The following is a 22,281-nucleotide window of genomic DNA, read 5'->3' as shown; positions in this document are numbered from 1 at the left end:
ATCTCAAGTCTTCTCAGAATTCATAGGGTTCTGTTTCCTAGATAAACATTTGAGCTCTGACTCTTGTCAGTTTTCCACTCACATGATGTTGACCACAACTGCACACCCTGAGGTGAGGAGCATCACCTGACCCTCGATCTCATAATCGTTCTTCACAATCCTCTCGATGGCGAGGTACACCAGCACCCCAGTTACTATCCAGATGGACATTATGGATATCAGCGCCCCCAAAATCTCTGTGAACACAAGCAAACCCATCTGGCCTGAAATATGCATGTTTCTCAAATGAATCCAGTTTGTACATTAACACCACCAGAACTGTTCTGAGATCTGAAAGACTTCAAACTAATCTCCATCTGCTGCATCTGTACAGTTCGCTGATTTTTTTTCTTATAACTGACAAAAGAACAGAAAAAACCTGTTGTATTGTTCACGTTTATAATAGAAGTGAATGAGAAGGTGTTTCAGCAACTGCAGCATAATACAGCTGTATTAATGCAGCACTATGACTGTATTCAAAGAAGGGACCAGGCATAAACATGTGTATGACACAAATGGCCCAAAATAATGTAAACATACCCTGCATAAGAACATGGTTTGGTTTAAACTTACAGTACTGCAAAGAAATCAAAGATCACCATTGAGGTGTATTTACACTTATCTTGTATTTGCTATATTGCAATATTCATGTTTTTCTTTGTATTTTTATCTGTCATTCCATACATAAAGTCAGATTTTCTGTGGGAACGTTATATCTTAAGGGTTTGGAATGAGCGAGGGGGCCTCTCTGTCCTTCTAGAAGCTGAGGCCATAATAACAAAAATCAGATGTAAGCCATACCATAAGATGTTTTCTCATGTGAATGTATATGTTGAAGGGAGAGTTGAGGACCTAGCTGCCTAGTCAGCTGTAAGAATAAGCCTTTCCAGAGGTTTTCACATGTTAATGTATGGATTTTGCATTGTGTGTGTGTTATGTGTGTGTGTAAATTTTGTTTAAAAAGCTGAACCATCTTGGACTAGGAGGGGATTCAACATTGGCTTCTGGGTCTCTGCAACAAGGGCTTTTAGCACTCTCTTTCAATTTGAAATAAAGTTGTTCATGTTTAAATCCAGATAGTGTCTACAGAGCTTTTGTCATCCCACCTACACAACTGAGAATAAACAACACCATTGATTTAATTTTTAGTCAAAACAGCCATTATGTACAAATTTGTGTCAGAAAACAGCAGAAAAACATAAAGAATTACACAGAACCCACAACTATAATATAAATTATATATAAATTTATATATATCGCTGTTGTCAGAGCAAAACATCATATCTCCAAAATGGTAACTTTACAGGAGAAGGAAAAAACCTACTTTACTGTTAATGTAAGTCTGTGGAACCAGATACCCCCCCAGCCAAGTAATTTTCAGTCAATTCTTTTGGTCAGTTCATCATGAAATTTACACACAATGTGAATTGTACCATGTATTTTCAAAAATGGAAAAACAACAAAAATGGAGATACAAGGTTTTATTCCAACAGCAGCGATATATACATATATAAATAGGGTGATTCAAAAAGATTCATCCGATTTCAAAATTATTATTATTACTGATCAATGCAGTGAGCTGTAAATGGTTTAAATGAGCTTTAAATGAGCATAAAGTTTATTATGTAATTGTACAAGGTCTCAGTCTGAACCTCTTCCAGCTGTACAGACGACATCAACACCACAGTCAAACTCATCCCATACTGGATTGAGCGTGTCGTGCGTCACTGCACTCACAGCTCTTTCAGTGCGATTTCAAAGATCATCCAGTGCTGTGGAACCCACAACAAACACTCATCTCCTCTCAGACTGAAGGGAGCCCATCAGAAACTCTATGACCCCCTCTTACAATTGGATTGTGATTGGTTTCTTGGCGCTCACTGTTGGAAAAATATGGTGCTTTGGAATCGAATGAATCTTTTTGAATCACCCTGTGATATTTCTTCAGCTTCTTGGCAGCAACACATCATTTCAGACCCATAGCACTGAGTGACATACAGGTCCATAAATATTTGGATATTCGGAGTTATTATTTTATCAGTCTAACAGCATATTGCAGTTGAAATTCTATATTAAGATATGAGCAATATACACTCAAATAGCAGTTACATCTTAAAATATTAGGGTATTTACATCCAATTTAGGTGAGCAGTGTAGGAATTAAAATGGTGCCCATTTTTCAGGGCTTAAAATTAATTCCACAATTGGCTGCTCAGCTTTTCCATGGCTAGGTGTGTTTTCCCTCATTATTTCACTTACAAGTAAACAGATAAAAGCTCAAGTTTATTTCAAGTATGGTGTGGTAAAGTCCAAAGAGCTGCCAGTCAAGCAAGCCAACATTAGGCTGAAAAATCATTATAAACCCATCAGAGAGGCAGCAAAAACAGTTGCTGCCAGTTTTTCTGAAGGATTTGCTGCAAAACAGTGCCACAGTTTTGAAAGATCAGTAATGCACAGCCTTTTGTGGATTAATGTTTTTCATAATTCTGTTAGAGACCTTTAAAAGCACATTTCACTTTGCCCAAAGCTCAGGTGCTTCAGCAACTGCCCAATGGCTTCTACTGTAAATGTGTTCTAAGACAACAGGTCTTCTTTTCTACATAAAGGGAAAGGTTTTTGCATGGCAGTTGACCTACAGATGCAGCAGGCAGAGATTTGGTTGAAAAATACTGTTTATATTGTAAAATACTCTATTAAGATGCCCAGTATGTGCCCTGCAACCTGCCCAACAAATGCAGGAGATGGCAGTAAACCATCTGAATTAAAAACAATGCATCATGTGTTCCTGAATCCCTTTAGTAGTGCTCACCTGATCTGTGCCAGCCAAAGTTCATGGTCTTGGTGGGAGGTCGGGAGGAGATCCAGAGGGAGAAGAGGCTGACCATCATGCTGCCAAAATCAGTTAGCAAATGGGCAGCATCCGTCATGATGGCCAGGCTGTGGGCAAGGTAGCCACCTGCAGGAGTGGGCATTATTTAGGTATGTGAAAAACATAAAAACTGTTTATAAGAGGGGCTGGAATATCGGCGCCCTCATTAACATAGACCCAGTAACTCAAGACTCAATTACTCCATTCAGAAAATCGGTCCTCCATTTTCACAAAATGCAAAAATAAAGACAGCAATCAGGGCTGAATTTGACTTGAGCTCATATTCCTGTATTTGAATGATGAAAACGGTTCTGTGAAAACCTGATCAAGTTTAAAGCATTTAAAGCATTTTCTGGCTCTGTGCAAGTAAAATGTATAGCACTGTGTCTTAGTACTCACTCACATTGTATCTCCACAAACTGGCCTTACAGACTTTACGTAGTTAATCCACTTTAACCAGAATTTTACTAATTTTGTCATCATCAGTCTAATAGAAAAAAGTAATTTTTTCCATTAGATATATTTCATTGAGCAGGTTTATCCAGTCACCCAGTGTAGGGGATCAGGAGACCGCTTGTTATAACTTTTTTTTCTGCAAGTAATAAAGTATCCCATAAATATTTATCTGATCTTGCCACATCAAAACCCAGCACCCCTAGAAAAAGTGTATCAAATTTACAGGGAAATTCTAAATTAAATATATTTCAGTACTATTGTAATGTTTTAATGGCTAAACACATTGCCATTGAACAATTTGCTTAGATGCCTAAAACGAAGAGTTTATACATGATGCTTCCACTTACAAGTGAAGGATATTTCAGAATGATGTGATTGTGCAGCGTTTATTATTTTTCCAAAATAACATTTTAACACTATTGAATTGTAATAGACTGGGTGAGATGCTTCTGTACCAGCTTCTTTTTTGTTGTTTATTTTATGCCATTAGTATAAAACAAAAGCACAGGGTCATGTGTTTTTAAGTGTGAGAGCAAAAACTTACGATCATATAATTATATGTTCTAGATTCTAGGTCTGATTTAAAGGGGCAATTGTGTCTTCTCTGTGTTTCTTAATGATGGAACTGGGCGAAGTTGTAATTTATTTTGCCTAGAGGTCATTTTCCATCTAAATGATTCCTCTGCTTTGTGTGTGAGACTGACTCTGAGACAGTGTTGTGGAATTCTATGGAAAATGTTTTCAGTTGAATAGGCGACTCCGGTGCTGGCTCCGGGCCCAGACTCAATACGACAGTGTAAAACTCAGCTGGAAAAAGAAAATGATTACAATAACAGAATCGCTTAGTACTCCACTTGCTCTGTGATCATTTATCATGATCAAAGTAGAATTTTTTCCACTCATGGAGAAAATCTCGTCCAAGTGAGTCAGTAAAGGCCAATGAAAAATAATGCGCTGTCAAAAGATATGAGTCCAAGTGTTTGAAGTTTCTGGCCTTTCTGTTTCAGCTCAATGAATTCGGTGAAAGTAGAAGGCAAACTTTTTCAGTGCAGTCAGAGCCCCATAAGTGGGGCAGATTGGGATGATTTCAAGGGCATTGATAACATACAGTTTAACGATTAGTAAATTTAAGGTTGTTTTTTAGTTCAAATGAAAGAGCTGCCAGTTTGTCGCAGTTAAAGGTTCTCATGTTGTGCTGGAGCTGTTAATGTACTGTCATAACTGCAGCTGTCAGGGAGGAAATGATGTAAAATATCTGTCAAAACCAAACTCTGAGGCTTTCTGTAAATTTACGGTGTGTTGAGGCTGGAAGATTAAAGGAGAGGCTAAAGTTCACACCCTATTTTATAGTCAAAATCTTTTCATTATAAAGTTTTTCTTCAGCAGCAAAGATGCAAGAATAAATTATTAACCCTCTGCTTCATTAATTATTTATTAAACATGATCAAATGTTTTAATGTGTTTTTGTTATTTGAAATTGCTTCAATAATGGAACACTGCCATGTGGCTACAACATGTAGCAGAGGGTTAAAAGACCCTTAAAGCACATTTGTTTAAACCTGTGATTTTCCTCTAGAGGTCTTCGACTCAAGAAATGGTCTTAGAAAAGGTACATAGGTTTACTCTATATTTAACGTATATTTGTGAAGCACTTTTCACAGAAAATCCCCATGTCAGCGATTTCCAACTGTCATTATAAGCTTTAGAGAATGTAATGAGTGAATGTAGAAGACTGAGTTGGGTGGCTACAGTAGCTGTGCAGCAGCTTAGCCAACGTGACTGTTAGCTCACTTCGCTTCAAAGCTTCTACAGTCAGTGTTGGCTGGTCAGAAAAATCTGCACTCTCAAGATCATTCAGTTTCCCAGTTCTCTGAGGTAAATAATTCGTCTCATTCAAAAACATGCCAGGTGTTTGAAAGTATCACCATAGTATGTAAAATTCCATACAATTCTACTATTAGCCCAAATAAATAGCTGCTTTGTTTGCTTATGGCCAGGACTCCTTTTAGTAGTTGATGTTTGTGATGATGTAACTAGGATCTGTAGCAGAGGAGGCTTTAAACATTCAAATGGATGTTTTCTGCATTCAAACGTACAATATTTGAATGTAAAAAAAATTTGACAGTCCTACCACACAGTAGACATCACCGCCTCATCTAAAACCTCTTGGAGATATCTTACTGATCTGGCTCAATGTAATCGAGCACTACTTTAGAACTGGGTGCCGTTTCGAGGAACGAGTTCTCCTGGGGAAGATTTTGGACCCCTTTATTTTGTTTCATTATACTCATGTCCTCTCTAGCGTGAACCATCTCCACAGGAACCCCTGGAGCTGCTAGTCATCAGCTAATGTTTATCCAGGTCACAGCACCAACGTGATTGCGACCGAATGCTCTACCAGATGCTGAACTGAAGGCCTTCATCTCCAGTAAAGCACAGGTTTCCAAGACGATCAAATTGGGTGGCAACTAATTTAATAGTTGATTAGTTTGTGATGTCCTTACACATCTTTCTTGCACTCACTAGGATTGTTTTGACATTGCCGCTCACTGGAGATTGACAGAAGCATGTTGGCAGCCTCAAGAACAAAATCCTGAGAAGTGTTTTTACAGAAATCTCCATTTTTGTGGTTGAAATGTACATTTTAAAATAAAACACTTTATTTTAACAATTATACCTTCAGCCTCAATTTAGTAATACTGGTATCATGTATAAAGGCTTATTGCCATATTTTAAAGAAAAAACATACAATTATCTATACGTGACAAAGAAAATAAATATTATACAATATATAATAAAAGTTCCCCAGGAGTCGTGTCACTGGTGTTACGGCATAACAAAAAAATCTCTTATTTCGAAATAAAAGTCACACTGATGAGGTCACTTGATTCCCTTTCACCTGTTTTTTGAGGATCTATGAAGAAAAGCTCATGGTGAGTCCACTGTGTCTTTCAGTTCTCAGAGATTTTCTCATTTAGCTCATGATTATATATGAAGCTTTTAGCTGAAGTCACTGGTGTGACCGACTTTATTCTGAGGTCACTGTGAAAAAAATAGAATAAAATAAAATATATTTTAGTGAATGTTCCATGATTGACAGCATGTGGTTTTGATGTTCTGTATCAGCCGTTCTATAAAATGCGTTGTTCATTAAAAACGTCTCTGGTGTTTCCTTTATTATGTGGAACACCAATGACGATGGTTTACTCTATTGGATACTCTTTACTACTAAGATACTCTTCTTTTAAAAGCTGCAGTTCAGCAGCTGGTAGAGCATTCAGTTGCAGTCACATTGGTGCTGTGACCTGGATCAACATTAGCTGAGTGTAATGAAACGATCACATCTGCAGCCAAGTTGTTCGCAACATTAGCAATTTTGTTAAAAGGTACTCTTCCTTGAAAAAGTGACCAGACTCTTACCAATGACCTCTCCAATCATGAAGACCAGGCAAACTATGGAGGCAATGTAGAGTTTTTTCCTAGCCACCAGCTTCTCCCGGTTCTCCTCCCAGGCTGCTTTGATTCTGTGGCAATGGGCTCCAACGGGCCTCTTCAGCTCAATGGCCCCAGCGGTGTCCCCATTCTCAAAAGGCAGATTCGGGTAGCTTTCTTTGGAACCAGGAAATTCACTGCAGAAAAGAAATGTGGTCAATTTACTGCACAGTTAAGACGGTTCGAGCGGTTTTGCTTATAGACATCAGATAATACTTGATTATTCTGGTATTTTAGATGTCATTTGTGGGGGGTAAACAATTCCCAGCACAGCACTGGCACCAACATGGTAGTTGCATGTTGGTGGGTATTGCATTGGTATGACTGTTTCAGGAACATCAGCGTTGCTGGAGTTTTTAATGCACCATCACTGTCAATATAGATATACTGTACATATCTAGACATTGTGTCCTCTGTTATTCTCTGAGGCGATACATCTGCACCTCCGCCATCTTGGCAGGGTCAAGATCGGCTTGTGAACAGATTCACTTGTATTGAGAGACGAAGAGTCTCAGGATTAAATCGGCCACAACTTCTTTATTACTCAACCCATTTTCACCAAATCTGTTTTATTATAATCCTCAGACACAGATTAATCCAGGCTGTACTGCTGCTCTTGGTAGCTTTAATGATTTAATAACTTTAATAACTCTTTTCTTTAATAACTGATTGTGATAATTAGCCACCCAGACCAGCAGTAAAATATACAGTTTATGCCTGATGTAAAAACCGAGTTTTACATGAGAAACCCACACACATCAGCAAATCCATCAATGTGTGAATCACTTCTAATATTAATACACATACACATAAAATAACCCCCCAAATCACAGTAAGAGGACGAATTTACAGACAGCTTCCTATTCGCCAGCTTCTTGTTCGAGTTTTCCCGTTCCGAATTAATAGCGCAGCAGTCACTTTCTGCTGCCTGAAGCTGCACCATTTAAGGTGGAACAGGGAAATTAGAACAAGAAGCTGGTGAATAACTTCACATAAGAAGGTGCTAAAGTTAACCTATTATGAATATCAACGCGGATTAGGGAACACTATAATTTACTGAGCTACAAAGCTTTAACCATCACTGTAAATAAATAACTACTACATATAGTTAAGATCCCCTGAACAGACTATTAAATGAAAGAAGCTTAATATAAAACCAGAGGAAAAACAAATCACATCAACAGGTTCTCTGGGCCTCATTAACCACATGACCACATCTACACAAACATCACACAGACATGACCCTGAATCACTGCATTCCCTCTGTTCTACAATCTTATCCCACTTTGAGAGCGATCTTCCTGAAATAGTGAAATTTGGGACAGTATCTTTATTAAAACTGCTGCTCTGTAATGGTACTGAATGCAGTCCAGCAGTGATGCTGACCTCCCCAAGATGGCGGCACTGTTGACGTGCCTGACTGGACCCAATGCGCCATCTAGGCACGTATATCTATGGTCACTACTGGGTTGATTTTAGTTCACCCATCAAAAATATGTCAGCCAACAGTGGTCCTGTGGTCAGAAACTGAACACTGATAATACAAATTGTTCATAGATGAAGAAAAGCCACTCTAAACCTACAAGGTAAAGCACTGTGCAAAAGCCAGAGACCAGCCATCATTTCTTTAATTTTTACAATCAAAATGTTATGATACACAAACAATGGTACCAAAATGAAATACAGTGTAATCACAAAAGTGAGTACACCCCTCACATTTCTGCAGATATTTAAGTATATCTTTTCATGGGACAAGACTGACAAAATGACACTTTGACACAATGAAAAGTAGTTGTGTGCAGCTTATATAACAGTGATTAAATTTATTCTTCCCTCAAAATAACTTAATATACAGCCATTAATGTCTAAACCACCAGCAACAAAAGTGAGTACACCCCTAAGAGACATTTCCTGAAGTGTCAATATTTAGTGTGGCCACCATTATTTTCCAGAACTTCCTTAACTCTCCTGGGCATGGAGTTTACCAGAGCTTCACAGGTTGCTACTGGAATGCTTTTCCACTCCTCCATGACAGACGACGTCACAGAGCTGGTGGATATTCGAGACTTTGCACTCCTCCACCTTCCGCTTGAGGATGCCCCAAAGATGTTCTATTGGGTTTAGGTCTGGAGACATGTTTGGCCAGTCCATCACCTTTACCCTCAGCCTCTTCAATAAAGCAGTGGTCATCTCAGAGGTGTGTTTGGGGTCACTATCATGCTGAAACCCCACCCTGCGACCCAGTTTCCAGGGGAGGGGATCATGCTCTGCTTCAGTATTTCACAGTACATATTGGAGTTCATGTGTCCCTCAATGAAACGTAACTCCCCAACACCTGCTGCAATCATGCAGCCCCAGACCATGACATTCCCACCACCATGCTTGACTGTAGGCATGAGACACTTATCTTTGTACACCTCACCTGATTGCTGCCACACATGCTTGAAACCATCTGAACCAAACAAATTCTCATCAGACCATAGGACATGGTTCCAGTAATCCATGTCCTTTGTTGACATGTCTTCAGCAAACTGTTTGCTGGCTTTCTTGTGTACAGACTTCAGAAGAGGCTTCTTTCTGGGGTGACAGCCATGCAGACGAATTTGATGTAGTGTACAGTGTATGGTCTGAGCACTGACAGGCTGACCCCCCACCTCTTCAATCTCTGCAGCAATGCTGACAGCACTCAGCTTCTTTGGACAACCAACACGAGGTCTGTTCTGAGTGGACCCTGTTCTTTTAAAATGCTGGATGATCTTGGCCACTGTGCTGCAGCTCAGTTTCAGGGTGTTGGCAATCTTCTTGTAGCCTTGGCCATCTTCATGTAGTGCAAAAATTCGTCTTTTAAGAACCTCAGAGAGTTCTTTGCCATGAGGTGCCATGTTGGAACTTTCAGTGATCAGTATGAGAATGTGAGAGCTGTACTACAAATTTGAACACACCTGCTCCCTATGCACACCTGAGACCTAGTAACACTAACGAGTCACATGACATTTTTGAGGGAAAATGACAAGTAGTGCTCAATTTGGACATTTAGGGGTGTAGTCTCTAAGGGGTGTACTCACTTTTGTTACCGGTGGTTTAGACATTATTGGCTGTATATTGAGTTATTTTAAGGGAAGAATAAATTTACACTGTTATATAAGCTGCACACAGACTACTTCTCATTGTGTCAAAGTGTCATTTTGTCAGTGTTGTCCCATGAAAAGATATAGAGCGCGTCATTGCGAGTGACAGAGCGCGTCACTGTGGTAAAATTTTTTGTGCGATCAGCTTCTAAATCGACAAAAAGCGGTAAGTGGCTGAAATATCAGGGCTTCTGCTGGTCGTTTCGTCTGCGCAGAGTGTTGCATGTTTAGCCTAACGCCCTTTTCCGCCTCAAGCGATAGTGTTTGTGCTAAGTGCCAGCTAGTTAGCTGTTTGGTGGAGAAGGTCGACCAGTTAGAAGTGCGTATCCGGGGATTATTAAGGGATAGGCAGCCAGAGGCAGCGTTGGCATCTCCGGGTACCCTAGGGAGAGTTAGCACCCCCTCGACTCCGGCGTCAGAGCCCTCACAGCGAATGGGTGACGACTCTGCGGTCTAGGTGGAAAGCTAAGGCTAATGCTAACGCTGAGGCCAAAGCTAGCCAACCGGAACACCACGCTCCTCCGATTCGCGTGTCAAACAGGTTTGTCCCGCTCAGTAAAGCACCCACTGTGAAGCCTGTTAAAAGCACTCTGGTCATAGGAGACTCGATTGTTCGACACGTAAAGTTAGCGACTCCTTTAGGGGCGCCAGCGGTTACAGTTAGATGCTTATCGGGAGCCAGAGCGCTGGACATTAGTGGCAACCTTAGATTAGCTGATAAGAGATATTCGAGGATAGTTATTCATGTAGGGGCCAATGATATCCGTCTGCGGAAGTCTGAGGTAACTAAGGCTAATATTAGAGAGGTGATTAAACAGGCCCAGACAACGTCTGATGCCGTAATCTGCTCTGGCCCCATCCCAATGCAGCGCGGCGCTGAAGCCTACAACAGGCTTACGGCGTTAAACTGCTGGATGTCCAAGTGGTGTTCCGAAAATCAAGTGGGCTTTATAGATAATTGGTTGCGTTTTGAGGGCAAGCCTGGTCTTATAGGTAGGGATGGTGTCCACCCCACGCCGGAGGGTGCTGCCTTACTTTCGTGCAGCATAGCACAGTCTTTTAGTTTTACTTTTAGCAGAGTAGTGTAAACTGCTGCTGACAGTCCAGAGCCGGGACCAGGCCGCAGACAGACAGGCTAAACCGACCGTCTGTGATCCGCCTTGGTGTCACCCAAGATCAACTTTATAGAGACTGTGTCTTTGCCCCGAATTAAAACTAAATTTAATCATAGAAAAACTCAATTAGTCCGTTTAAATATATGTACCATGTACTGATGATAGCACTAACACCTTAGATCTAAAACTTGGACTACTTAATACAAGATCACTGAACTCTAAAGCAGTCGTCGTAAATGAAATAAGCGATCATAAATTTGAGTTTTTTGTCTTACTGAAATGTGGGTTAGACCAAATTAATATTTAGCTTTAAATGAAGCCACGCCTGTAGGCTATAATTATGCACGTAGGCCAAGATTATCAGGCAAGGGAGGTTGAGTCTGTATAATATACCAAAATACTCTCGATATTCAGAATAGTCAGAAACAATGTGACACTTACTTCCTTTGAGGTCCTCTCTATTCACTTTACAAATCCGGTCACAAAAAAGAAGGCGTTTTCATTATTTAACATTTACAGACCACCAGGGCCATACTCTGAATTTATAAAAGAATTTAGTGACTTTGCTGCAAACCTGGCTGTGTGCAACGATAAAGTAATAATTGTAGGGGATTTTAATATTCACTTTGAGAAGGTAGACAACCCATTAAAAAAGGCATTTACCTCAATCCTAGACTGTTGGTTTTACCCCAAAATGTAACAGGGCCTACACACTACTGTAGTCATACATTAGATTTAGTTTTGACACTAGGTCTTAACATAGACAAGCTTAATATCCTACCGCAAACCACAGCAATCTCCGACCATTACTTAGTTTCATATGAGCTACGACTTAGCCATTATATATATATATATATATATATATATATATATATATATATATATATATATATATATATATATATATATATATATATATATATATATATATACACACACACACACACATACACACACACACACACACACACGTCCCCTCGTTATTCATCAAAGCGCTCAATGAAACCTTCTACCGCCCTACAATTTATAGAAAATCTTCCAGTTATCAACCCCAGTCTCCACTGCATCAGACCCAATGGAACTAGATTTACTAACCGATTATTTAGAAAATACCTTACGATCCACTTTAGAAAATGTGGCCCCACTCAAAATAAAAAGAATAAGGCAGATAAAGCTCGCCCCATGGTACAACGATAAAACCCGGACCTTAAAACAAACAGCTCAGAAATTAGAGTGGAAATGGCGTCAAACCAAACTGGAAGTGTTCCACACTGCCTGGAAGGACGGCCTTAAAGAGTATAGAAATGCTCTCACTAAAGCTTATCAGCATATCTGGCCTCGCTGATCGAGAAAAATAAGTATAATCCTAGAATACTGTTTAATGTGATTTCCCAAATCACAAAAAAAAAAAAAAAAAAAAAAAAAAAAAAAAAAAAAAAAAACAGGCAGGTACTGAACCAGAAATTCCAGCAACTCTCACTAGTGAAGTTTTAATAATAAAATTGAAAATATTAGACAACAAATTCAACCCACAGTATCAAATTCAAATCCAGCTTGGCTGTCATCTGACTTGGCTGATATAGAACAAAACACAGCTTTAGAAAAGAGCCTGGAAGCCTTTTACCCACTCCCACAGCTAGAGCTAGAGAAGATGATCTCTTCTGCAAATTGCACAACCTGCATACTCGATGCAATTCCATCAAAATTACTCAAAGAAGTAAAGCCAGTCATTATAAACCCTATTTCAACTATTGTAAACTCGTCCCTTAGTCTGGGCCATGCACCCAAAGCTTTTAAACTAGCAGTTATCAAACCCCTGATCAAGAAACCAAATCTTGATGTCACCGTTTTGTCTAATTACAGGCCTGTTTCTAACTTACCATTTATATCAAAGATCTTAGAAAAAGCTGTGGCCCAACAACTAAGTTTATATCTACACAAGAACCATATATATGAAAAATTTCAATCTGGATTCAGGCCACAGCACTGAGACCACTCTAGTTAAGATAACTAATGATCTTCTTGCCTCTGATCAAGGCTACATATCTCTCTTAGTGCTACTTGACCTTAGCGCGGCTTTCGATACAATAGACCACAATATTCTCTTAGAAAGGTTAGAAAACATGGTTGGAATCACAGGGACGGCCCTATCATGGTTCAGATCAGAACGTTATCAGTTTGTTATGGTAAACAATTTATCTTCCAATTATTCAAAAGTGAGATTTGGAATTCCGCAGGGGTCTATATTAGGACCATTCTAATTTACACTATACATGTTACCGTTAGGCACAGTTATAAGTAACCATGGCGTAAACTTTCATTAGTCACAGGTTAAAGAAAATGGAGGACTGCGTAAAAGGCCGGATGTCATGTAACTTCCTCCTATTAAACAGTAACAAAACAGAGGTTCTCCTTCTGGGTCCAAAATTAGCAAGAAGTAAATTACCAGATTTAATCTTAAATCTCACCGACTTTCCAGCCACACCTGGCTCAGCAGCAAAAAATCTTGGCGTTATAATAGATTCAGATTTATCATTCGATCAACACATAGGCAGCATCACTAGCACAGCTTTTCTACATCTTCGCAACATTGCCAAGATAAGAAATGCCCTATCCCTGCGTGATGCGGAAACGCTAGTACATGCCTTTATTACTTCTAGGCTAGACTACTGTAACGCGCTACTGTCAGGATGCACAAGCAGGAATTTAAACAAACTACAACTAGTCCAAAACGCCGCAGCCAGGGTCCTCACTAAAACTAGAAAATTTGAGCATGTTAGTCCAGTGCTATCATCACTTCATCGGCTGCCTATTAAATTCCGTATTGATTATAAAATCCTTTTATTGACTTAAAGCCCTACATGGGCTCGCTCCTGAGTACTTACAAGACCTTGTTTCTCATTATGAGCCATCACGACCACTCAGATCAGAGTGCTGGCTTATTAATAGTCCCCAGAATTCAGAAGGTTTCAGCTGGGGGAAGAGCTTTTTCTTATAAAGCCCCCAAACTCTGGAATGATCTTCCAGAAACTGTTCGGGACTCAGACACAGTCTCAATCTTTAAGACTAGGCTGAAAACTCACTTGTTCAGTTTAGCTTTTGGTAGCTAATGTTCCCCCTTAGATAAAGGCAGCAGATCCAGGGGTCCATGGACACAGGGAATTATAGTAAACTGAGATGCTGGTGCTGTCGTCCCGCTGCTTGCATGCAGTCACTCAAGCTTGTGGACGGTGGAGCGGAGGGATGCCAAACTGTTTCAGAGTGCTGCCGTGTCTGTGTCTCCTTCTGGTTCTCTCCTTTTAGTTAAGCTGTCATAGTCAGATCTGCCGGAGTCATTAGCCACACTCTGGAAATGTTTACATCCCCTGTTTATGTACAAACGGATAGAATAAAACTAATTCCATCTACCTGCATTCTTTACAAGTATACAATCACCCATATGTCCCGCTGGACACTGAAAGGACGACCGACTGCTGAGCCCTCCTGCTACCCACTTCAGACCACCTGCCTTGGACTAGCTGCCCACCCTACAATGATGTTCTCATAGACTCCTAGTTATTCCTAATACCAATATTACTGCTATTAATATTAGTAGTATAATCACTTGTAGGTAGTTTGACCAGAGAAGGATGGGTCCCCCCTGGTGAGCCTGATTCCTCCCAAGGTTTCTTCCTCAGTTTTGAGGGAGTTTTTCCTTGCCACTGTTGCCCCTGGCTTGCCCACCGGGGGGGGTTTCTGTACATTCTTACAGTCCTGTTAAAACTTTGTCTTTTCCGAAATTCTGTAAAGCTGCTTTATGACAACATCCATTGTAAAAAGCAATATACAAATAAATTTGATTTGACTCACTTTTGTGATACACTGTAGACATGTAAGAAGAAAATTTGCAGATTAAAGTGGAAAAAAGAAGCTGCTGGTATTCTCAGAGCAATGGGCTGGACACCACAGAGCCCAGACCTCAACATCAGTGAATGTGTGTGGGATTAGTTTTATTTTATAGTTTTATTTATAAAGCACTCTTGAAACAACTTGCATTGACCAAAGTGCTGTACATCAAACCAGCACACACACAAACACAACAAGTAGGAAATTAAAATATAAAAATAATAAGGGAAGAAAAAGCCAAATAAAAGGTAACAGAGTAAAAGCGAAATAAGAGATGAGTAACAAAAACTTAAAACACAGATTTGCACATGTATAATCACCACAACCCCTCACTATTCAAATGCAAGTTTTTATATATTTTTAGGCTTGATTGTAGGTGCTTTGGCGAATAGTGGCAGATGGAATGTTCCCGTGTCTCGGAGCACAGACTGCAAACACCTGACCTCCTTTAAGCTTCAAACAAGCCCATATAGGCACCGCCAGCAGGTTCTGCTGCTTTCAAATATTCAACTAAATATCTATTAAATGCAACTGAACCTGAGGTTGTGTGTGAAAGACTCTATTAAAATCTGTCCCTCTTTCTAAACCTGATCCCAACCCTAAACTCAAGGCAAAACCTACACCCACTCATAAAATAATCTAACCTTAATGCTGCTGATCTTCAGTTATCACCAGAAGGTTTGTTAATGATAGAAGTGGTGGATCATTTAAAGGGGACCATCCAAATAAACCTGGCTGCTGCATTTTGGACTAACTGTAAGCCGCGATAGAAACTGGTTAATCCCAATATCCACAGAGTTACAGCAGCCAGTTCTAAAGGAGATCAATGCATGAATCACTTTCTGCAGCTCAGACAAAAGACTTGGAAGAGCTGGAAGAAGCTCCTCCTCACCACAAAGGTGATTTGTTCATCAAATCTGAGGTCCAAGTCAGATTTCTCACAAAAGTCTTGACAAGGATTACTCGGAGCGTGAGAAGCAGAAAATATTACCAGAGTTTAAGGCTCAACTTTTTTGAATTATGGGGAAAATATTCCTGGTCAGTAATTCTAAGTAAACACCTATATGGTGGGGTACCCTCTTAAAAAAGACTGTTCTTTAGGGGGTCTTTAGTAAAGAAAGTTCTGTATAGAATCATGAACACTAAGAACCTTTCACATGAAGGAAGGGAAGAGTTCATCAGAATGTGTCTATATAGAACCTATTTCAAAGGATAAGATGGTCCTTTATTAAGATTAAGTGACCCTTATTAGTCCCACAATGGGGAAATTTCACCTCTGCATTTAACCCATCAGTGCAGTGAAGCACCACATACACACTAGTGAGTGCACACACACACTGGGGGGCAGTGAGCACACTTGCCTGGAGCGGTGGGCAGCCCTATCCACAGTGCCTGGGGAGCAGCTGGGGGTCAGGTGTCTTGCTCAAGAGCACTTCAGTCACGTACTGTCAGCTCTGGGGATCAAACCAGCACCTTCCGGTCACAGGGCCAGTATCCTAAACTCCAGCCCACACTCTTAGTCCCATAGTGGGGAAATTCTAGGTGCCACAGCAGCAAAGTGAGAGCAGAGAACTCAACAAAAGAGTAACATTTAATTAATAAATAAACAAATAATTAATTAACCTTATTAATTACTTAACATGTTTTTTTCTGTTATATAGACTATACAGACATTATATACAAACTGCTCAAAAAAAATAAAGGGAACACTTAAACAACACAATATAACTCCAAGTAAATCAAACATCAAAGTTGGATCAGCCTGTAGGGTGTTTTTCCACTTTAATTTTGTCTGTGACTCCAAATCCAGGCCTCCATTGGTTAATAAATTTGATTTCCATTGATGATTTTTGTGTTTTGTTGTCAGCACATTCAACGTTGTTCAGAACAAAGTATTCAATGAGAATGTTTTCATTTAGGACTAGGATGTGTTATTTGAGTGTTCCCTTTTTTTTTTTTAGCAGTGTAATCTCTCAAACCTCGAGAGAGAGACACTAAATATGATAAAAAAAATTAACTATCCATCACAAAAAACACAAAAATAATTAAAAGGGTTCTACTATTGTTATGATGTAAAGCTTGTAACAGTAGCGAAACCCTTTTTAGTGCTACATAGAACCATCTACAGCACATTCTCCATGAATCTGAAGAACCCTTTCATGATACAAAGAACCATTTAAATCATGTAAATGGTTCTTGGAGTGTTCTTAGTTCTATTTTCTTTATTGAAGAACCATCTTTTTTAAAGTGTGTACCTGGAAAAATGGCCAGTGACGAGAGAGTTGCTACAAAAATGTGTCCAGCTCTCTCTCTCGCACATCAAGACCAGCTGATCTGACCTTGGCGAAACGGTGACCATCAAATACCAAACCGATAGGCCGGGCTTCTCGCTGCCCGTTCAGTCAGTCTTATCTAGAGCATGCTGTATATTTCCAACTAGTAAATCACATCACAGTCATCTCTGACCCCAGAACAGCATGTCACAAAGGTAGTTTCAAAGAGAAGCCCAGCACCAGGCCATCGTCACGTCGTGAGAAGAGACGCATCAGACTGAAATTCAATCAGCGCAGGCTGTATCTGCTGACCGGGCGGTTCAGGCCTGCTGTCGGGCGCATGTGAGAGCGGTGATGGGGGAGACGCTACGATGAAGCTAATGAGGTGGAAAAGCGCAATCTCGGCACGGAGGAGATAACCGCCTCTCGCTCCCACCGTCTGAAAGGAAGCGGCCAAGTGGAAAGCCGCGTCTGTTTAATCACCCCACAGGGACAGACGTGATCCATACACCAGCCCCCCCAACACAGACACACATGCACCCGTTTGTTTTCATACAGAATCAGGATGTGTATGTATGTATATAAAAAATTAAAAATCTGTAAATATACTGCATATATTTTAGATATACTGCATATCTCCAAAATGGTAACTTTATAGGAGAGACCAAAAACCTTCTTTAATTCAATGGAAAGATATTTTATTCCAAGCAATTTTGGGGCATTCCTGTTGGTCAAAAGCATTATGAAATTCTCACACAATTTAAAGGGGAGCTGCTGAGCTCAAATGATGCAGGAAAGTAAAAATCATTCAGATACTGTTTTTATTGGACAGTGGCGATAGACAGAATGACCCACGCATATTATACATTTACACCTCCACTAAACCTGACCAGTAACAGAGGTGTTGGATCAAGTGCGTCTGAGCAGGGAATCCACCAAACCACCAGACATCGGCCCTCCGGAACCGCTACAGAAGAACCTCCTTTGGTTTACTAAAGAAGCGGCACTCAAACCAAACCTGAGACCCCCTCAAGGTGGTCCACATTTTTGCTCTAACCCTAACGCACAGGGACAGAGCGAAAATGTGCACCATCTGGGGGTCCAGAGGACTGAGAACCACTGACCTAAAGACCTAGACCAAAAGAACACTTCTTTACAGAACCTTTCTTGCAAATAAGATGTGCAACCTTTTAAAATATCAAGAACCTCCACATAATGCCAAAGTTCTGTACCTATTAAGAGGTGTTTCCTGGAAGCATATTTTAAAGTCAACCATTCCAAAGGCCTCATTTTTAAGAGTGTATGTGTTTATATGTGGGTCAGTTTCCCAGACATGGAAACAGTTAATCACCATTAGCAATTATTATTTGCCTTAATTTGGGTCTGGAAAACTGGCCTGTATATAATAACCTATAAAAATTTCTCTGCCTTATAAAAGGGGCTGCATGATATGGACTACACACATGTGTGTGTGTGTGTGTGTAATACTGTGCAAAAACTATATAATAGAAAATGGTACTGTGCAAATGTATTTTTGAAAAAATATATTTTTGCTTGTAATGGTGTACTTTGTGACACACAGTAAACACTAATTATTCTATTAATATTATTTGTTGTAAAATGTTTGCTTACTGTGCAGAAACAATTTTCTCCCCATCAAATTGCATAGTTCTATAGAATTATTTTCAAAGTTTTATTTAATTACCAAAAACTTTATAGGTGGAGCCTGGTTTTAGCCACGCCCCTGCATTTTAGAACAGGAAGTGAGGCTGCATCCCTGTTTGTCATGGCCACATGGTGAGCAGTTGGATCCCATTAATTTGAAGTAAATGTCCTAATCTCTGAAAATCACTAACATGAGTCACTACTGACACATTTTCTACAATTAAGTAAATTTTATAAATAAAGAGAGAAATATTACATTTTAATAATATAAATTTTATGTATGTACAGCTGTTCAAAGCTGTGTTTGGTAGTCATGTATTGGCTTTTGAGCTACATTCAAAATTAGCTAAAACTTTCACTACTGAAACATTCGGTAAAATTTTGGTTGAGTCATGGTGGTTTTGGAAGGGAGAAAATGGAACAATCAATCAATTAATTTAATAAAATAAATATAAGGTACAGAGGCACTCAAAGCAGAAGGATTTTAGTTTGAAGTCCAAATCAATCAAAAGGCTCCAAAATATGTTTTGAACAACCTTAAGCCAGTTCGGTTGAAAGATCTGTACATGCACTGTTAGAAATGAAGGTTCATCAACCTACAAACAGTATAAATGTTCCCTCAATAGGTTCTACAGTGGTTTTAAGGTCTGACTGTGAACCTTAAATCAGTTTCTCCAGGTGAAAAGTTGGTATTTGTACATTTTCATAACTGAATTTTTAAAAACAGAACAGTAGAATAAAAGTCTGGAGGCGAGGCGGGGTGTGTGGATTCAGTACAGCTTAGAACATATCATTTCAGTGGATTATGGTTCAGTTATGTTCTGACTAAAGGTACTGAGATGGAGCCCTGAGGGTTCCACCCCAGTGACAAGAGTGAACTGACCCAGAGACAGTTTAGTACAGAGGCCTGCTGGTGACATCCCATGTAAATAAAAATAATGCATGGCCATGACTTAGTAAAGCATGAGAACGAGATCATGGCTTACTAGGTTATGGCTACGCATTGGGATCTCATTCCCCTACTTTAAAAATCATGTGTGGCCATGAATTAGTATTTATACAGTTTATATAACTGTATATATATATATATATATATATATATATATATATATATATATATATATATATATATATATATATAAATAAAACTTCCTAATTCATGGCCCCCTTGTAACCTTCGGGACACAAACCCTTTGTAACCCCCTGGTTGCAGGTCCTTCAGTAAATCACACTTCACAACAAGTTGGTTCTGAGCTTTTACTGGAGCTCATCTGCTGGAGCCTGTTTGAGTATAGTCAGAGGGAATTCAGCAGCTAGTCAGTATCGTACTTCTCCACTCTTACAGCACATCCCTTCAGTGGCAGAACCGAACTGAACTTACAGCAATTACAATATACATCTTTACAACATTGACTCAGCTTTTCAGTATCAAACAGCTCAGCTCATTTGATTGTACAACAAAAACAGTAAAAACAAAAGAATACCATACAATTTGAAATATTATATTAAACTAAAGAAAATACAATGTGCATACCTGTTTGAGTATAGTCAGAGGGAATTCAGCAGCTAGTCAGTATCGTACTTCTCCAATCTTACAACTACAAGGCACCAAAGAAATCGCATCAGTTCACTATAGCATTCAGACCACATGGTGTACAGAGCTAGCATAACTAGCTGCGACGGAAAACCAGTTACAACTCGTGCTTAGCGACTTTCTCCTACGATGCAATAAAGCAACACTGACAGAAACTAAAATGTACATACTGTGTTACTTCAACGCACCAATTCTTTTCCTGAAAGTACAACAGTAAAACTCAAAGTACTTAAACAGAGAGGAGAAGACGTCTGAACCTACCACATCCCCTCAGTGGCAGAACCGAACTGAACCGGATACGGTAGGGGGCTGCTTTATAAGGTACGCAATACTCCGTCCAACCAGCGAGTGTCGCTGTTTTCTCATAGAACCATATATTCTGTTGCATTTCCTTTTTAGAACAAATTTTGGCGAATTCTACTTAAATATGTCTACTTAAAATAAAGTTATTTATTATTCTGTTACATTCTCATCGAATCTCATTAAAATCTGCAAAATTCTGCACAACATATAGAACAAGAATATGTACACAATAGCATGAAAAAAACAAACCAAACCAAACCAAAAAGAATAGAAAAAAACAAATGTCAATACTGTGAGAACATTTCACTGGGGCTGCAAAAATTATTCCACTACATAGTAAAGCGGGCAGTCAACTTAGAAGCGGCTTCATAAGCCTTTTACACTTCAAACCTACAGTTCCTTTAAAACTCACTGACCTCTACTCATCCAAAAGTCCAAAAAAGAAAAAAAACTTTATATTAGAGTTATGAACTTTGCGTCTGAGTGTATCTAACTAATGAAATCAACCAAATGTTGAACTTGCCCAAGTGTCACTGTGATCTCGAAAAAGAGTCCTACTACTCATGGTATATATGAGACAACTGACAGGTTTCAGAGCATGACCCACTCTTGATCTAACTACAGGAGGTTTGTGTGCAATTGCCTGTGCATCATCTTGCTGACTAGAGATCATCTCTGCAATTTCTGTCTCTTGTACCTCAACAGGGTCACTAATAGTTATACCATCACTATTGTGTTCCTCTAATACCTGCAGTTCTTCAATACCATCACTACAATTGTTTGCACCCTCAGCAGCCCTTCCTTTGGTGCTCGAGCCAACTGCATCTGTAGGCTGACCTTCATGATCAGAGAAGGAAGTTCCTTAATCATCCTCAGGCAACTGAGAGACAACATCCTGAGTACATGACTCATCATCTTCATCGGACAAATCATTAAATGAATCATCAACTTCATTTCCTTCACATGACAATGGCAAAAAGTTCACTCCCAGCAAGAGGTTCCTGTGAACTACTCTTGTTTTGCCAGATATGGGATGTTCAATCTTGTAAACATGTGTTTGTGGGTTGCGATCAACAACAGAGTACACACAACTCTCCCATCTATCAGCTAACGTATGACGACCATGCTCAACCTTGTTTGCCACAAGAACGCGATCACCAATCTTAATTTCAGATCCTTTCACTCTTCGATTATAAACATCAGCTTGATGCTTCTGTTCCTTTTAAGTGTGAGCTATGGCCAGAGATATGGCTGCACGCAAATCATTTCGGAGAGACTCAATGTACTTCGAGTAGGAGGTTTCATCGCGATCCCTCAACCCACTCATAGATAACATCAACTGGGATGCGTGGGACTCGACCAAACATAAGAAAAAATGGAGGAAACCCTGTTGTCTCATGTGCCGTACAATTGTACATGAATGTTAATGTGTGAAGCATCTGGGGCCATTGGTGCTTGGGAC

The 22,281-nt window shown here is 39.7% G+C and overlaps 1 protein-coding gene across 2 annotated transcripts in view; it reads right to left on the bottom strand.

Moving 5' to 3' along the window:
• The window catches only part of slc30a2 (solute carrier family 30 member 2), a 46,253-nt gene that overhangs the window by 9,164 nt on the left and 14,808 nt on the right, over window positions 1-22,281 (bottom strand). The window contains exons 1-4 of one of the 2 annotated variants that reach the window (XM_017700988.1): window positions 20,778-20,797; window positions 6,785-6,993; window positions 2,849-2,995; window positions 83-236 (exon numbers count right to left, since the gene is read on the bottom strand). In XM_017700988.1, coding sequence (XP_017556477.1) covers window positions 83-236; window positions 2,849-2,995; window positions 6,785-6,993; window positions 20,778-20,782 — 515 coding nt within the window. In that variant the 5' untranslated portion in view covers window positions 20,783-20,797. Of the gene's footprint in view, window positions 1-82; window positions 237-2,848; window positions 2,996-6,784; window positions 6,994-20,777; window positions 20,798-22,281 lie in introns of those variants that run through there. The other variant, XM_037537673.1, reaches the window with a different exon arrangement.

The sequence above is a fragment of the Pygocentrus nattereri genome, chromosome 4, assembly GCF_015220715.1.
Source record: "Pygocentrus nattereri isolate fPygNat1 chromosome 4, fPygNat1.pri, whole genome shotgun sequence".
NCBI lineage: Eukaryota > Metazoa > Chordata > Actinopteri > Characiformes > Serrasalmidae > Pygocentrus > Pygocentrus nattereri.
Note: the sequence above shows the minus strand (reverse complement) of the source record. Positions and strands in the feature narration are given on the sequence as shown.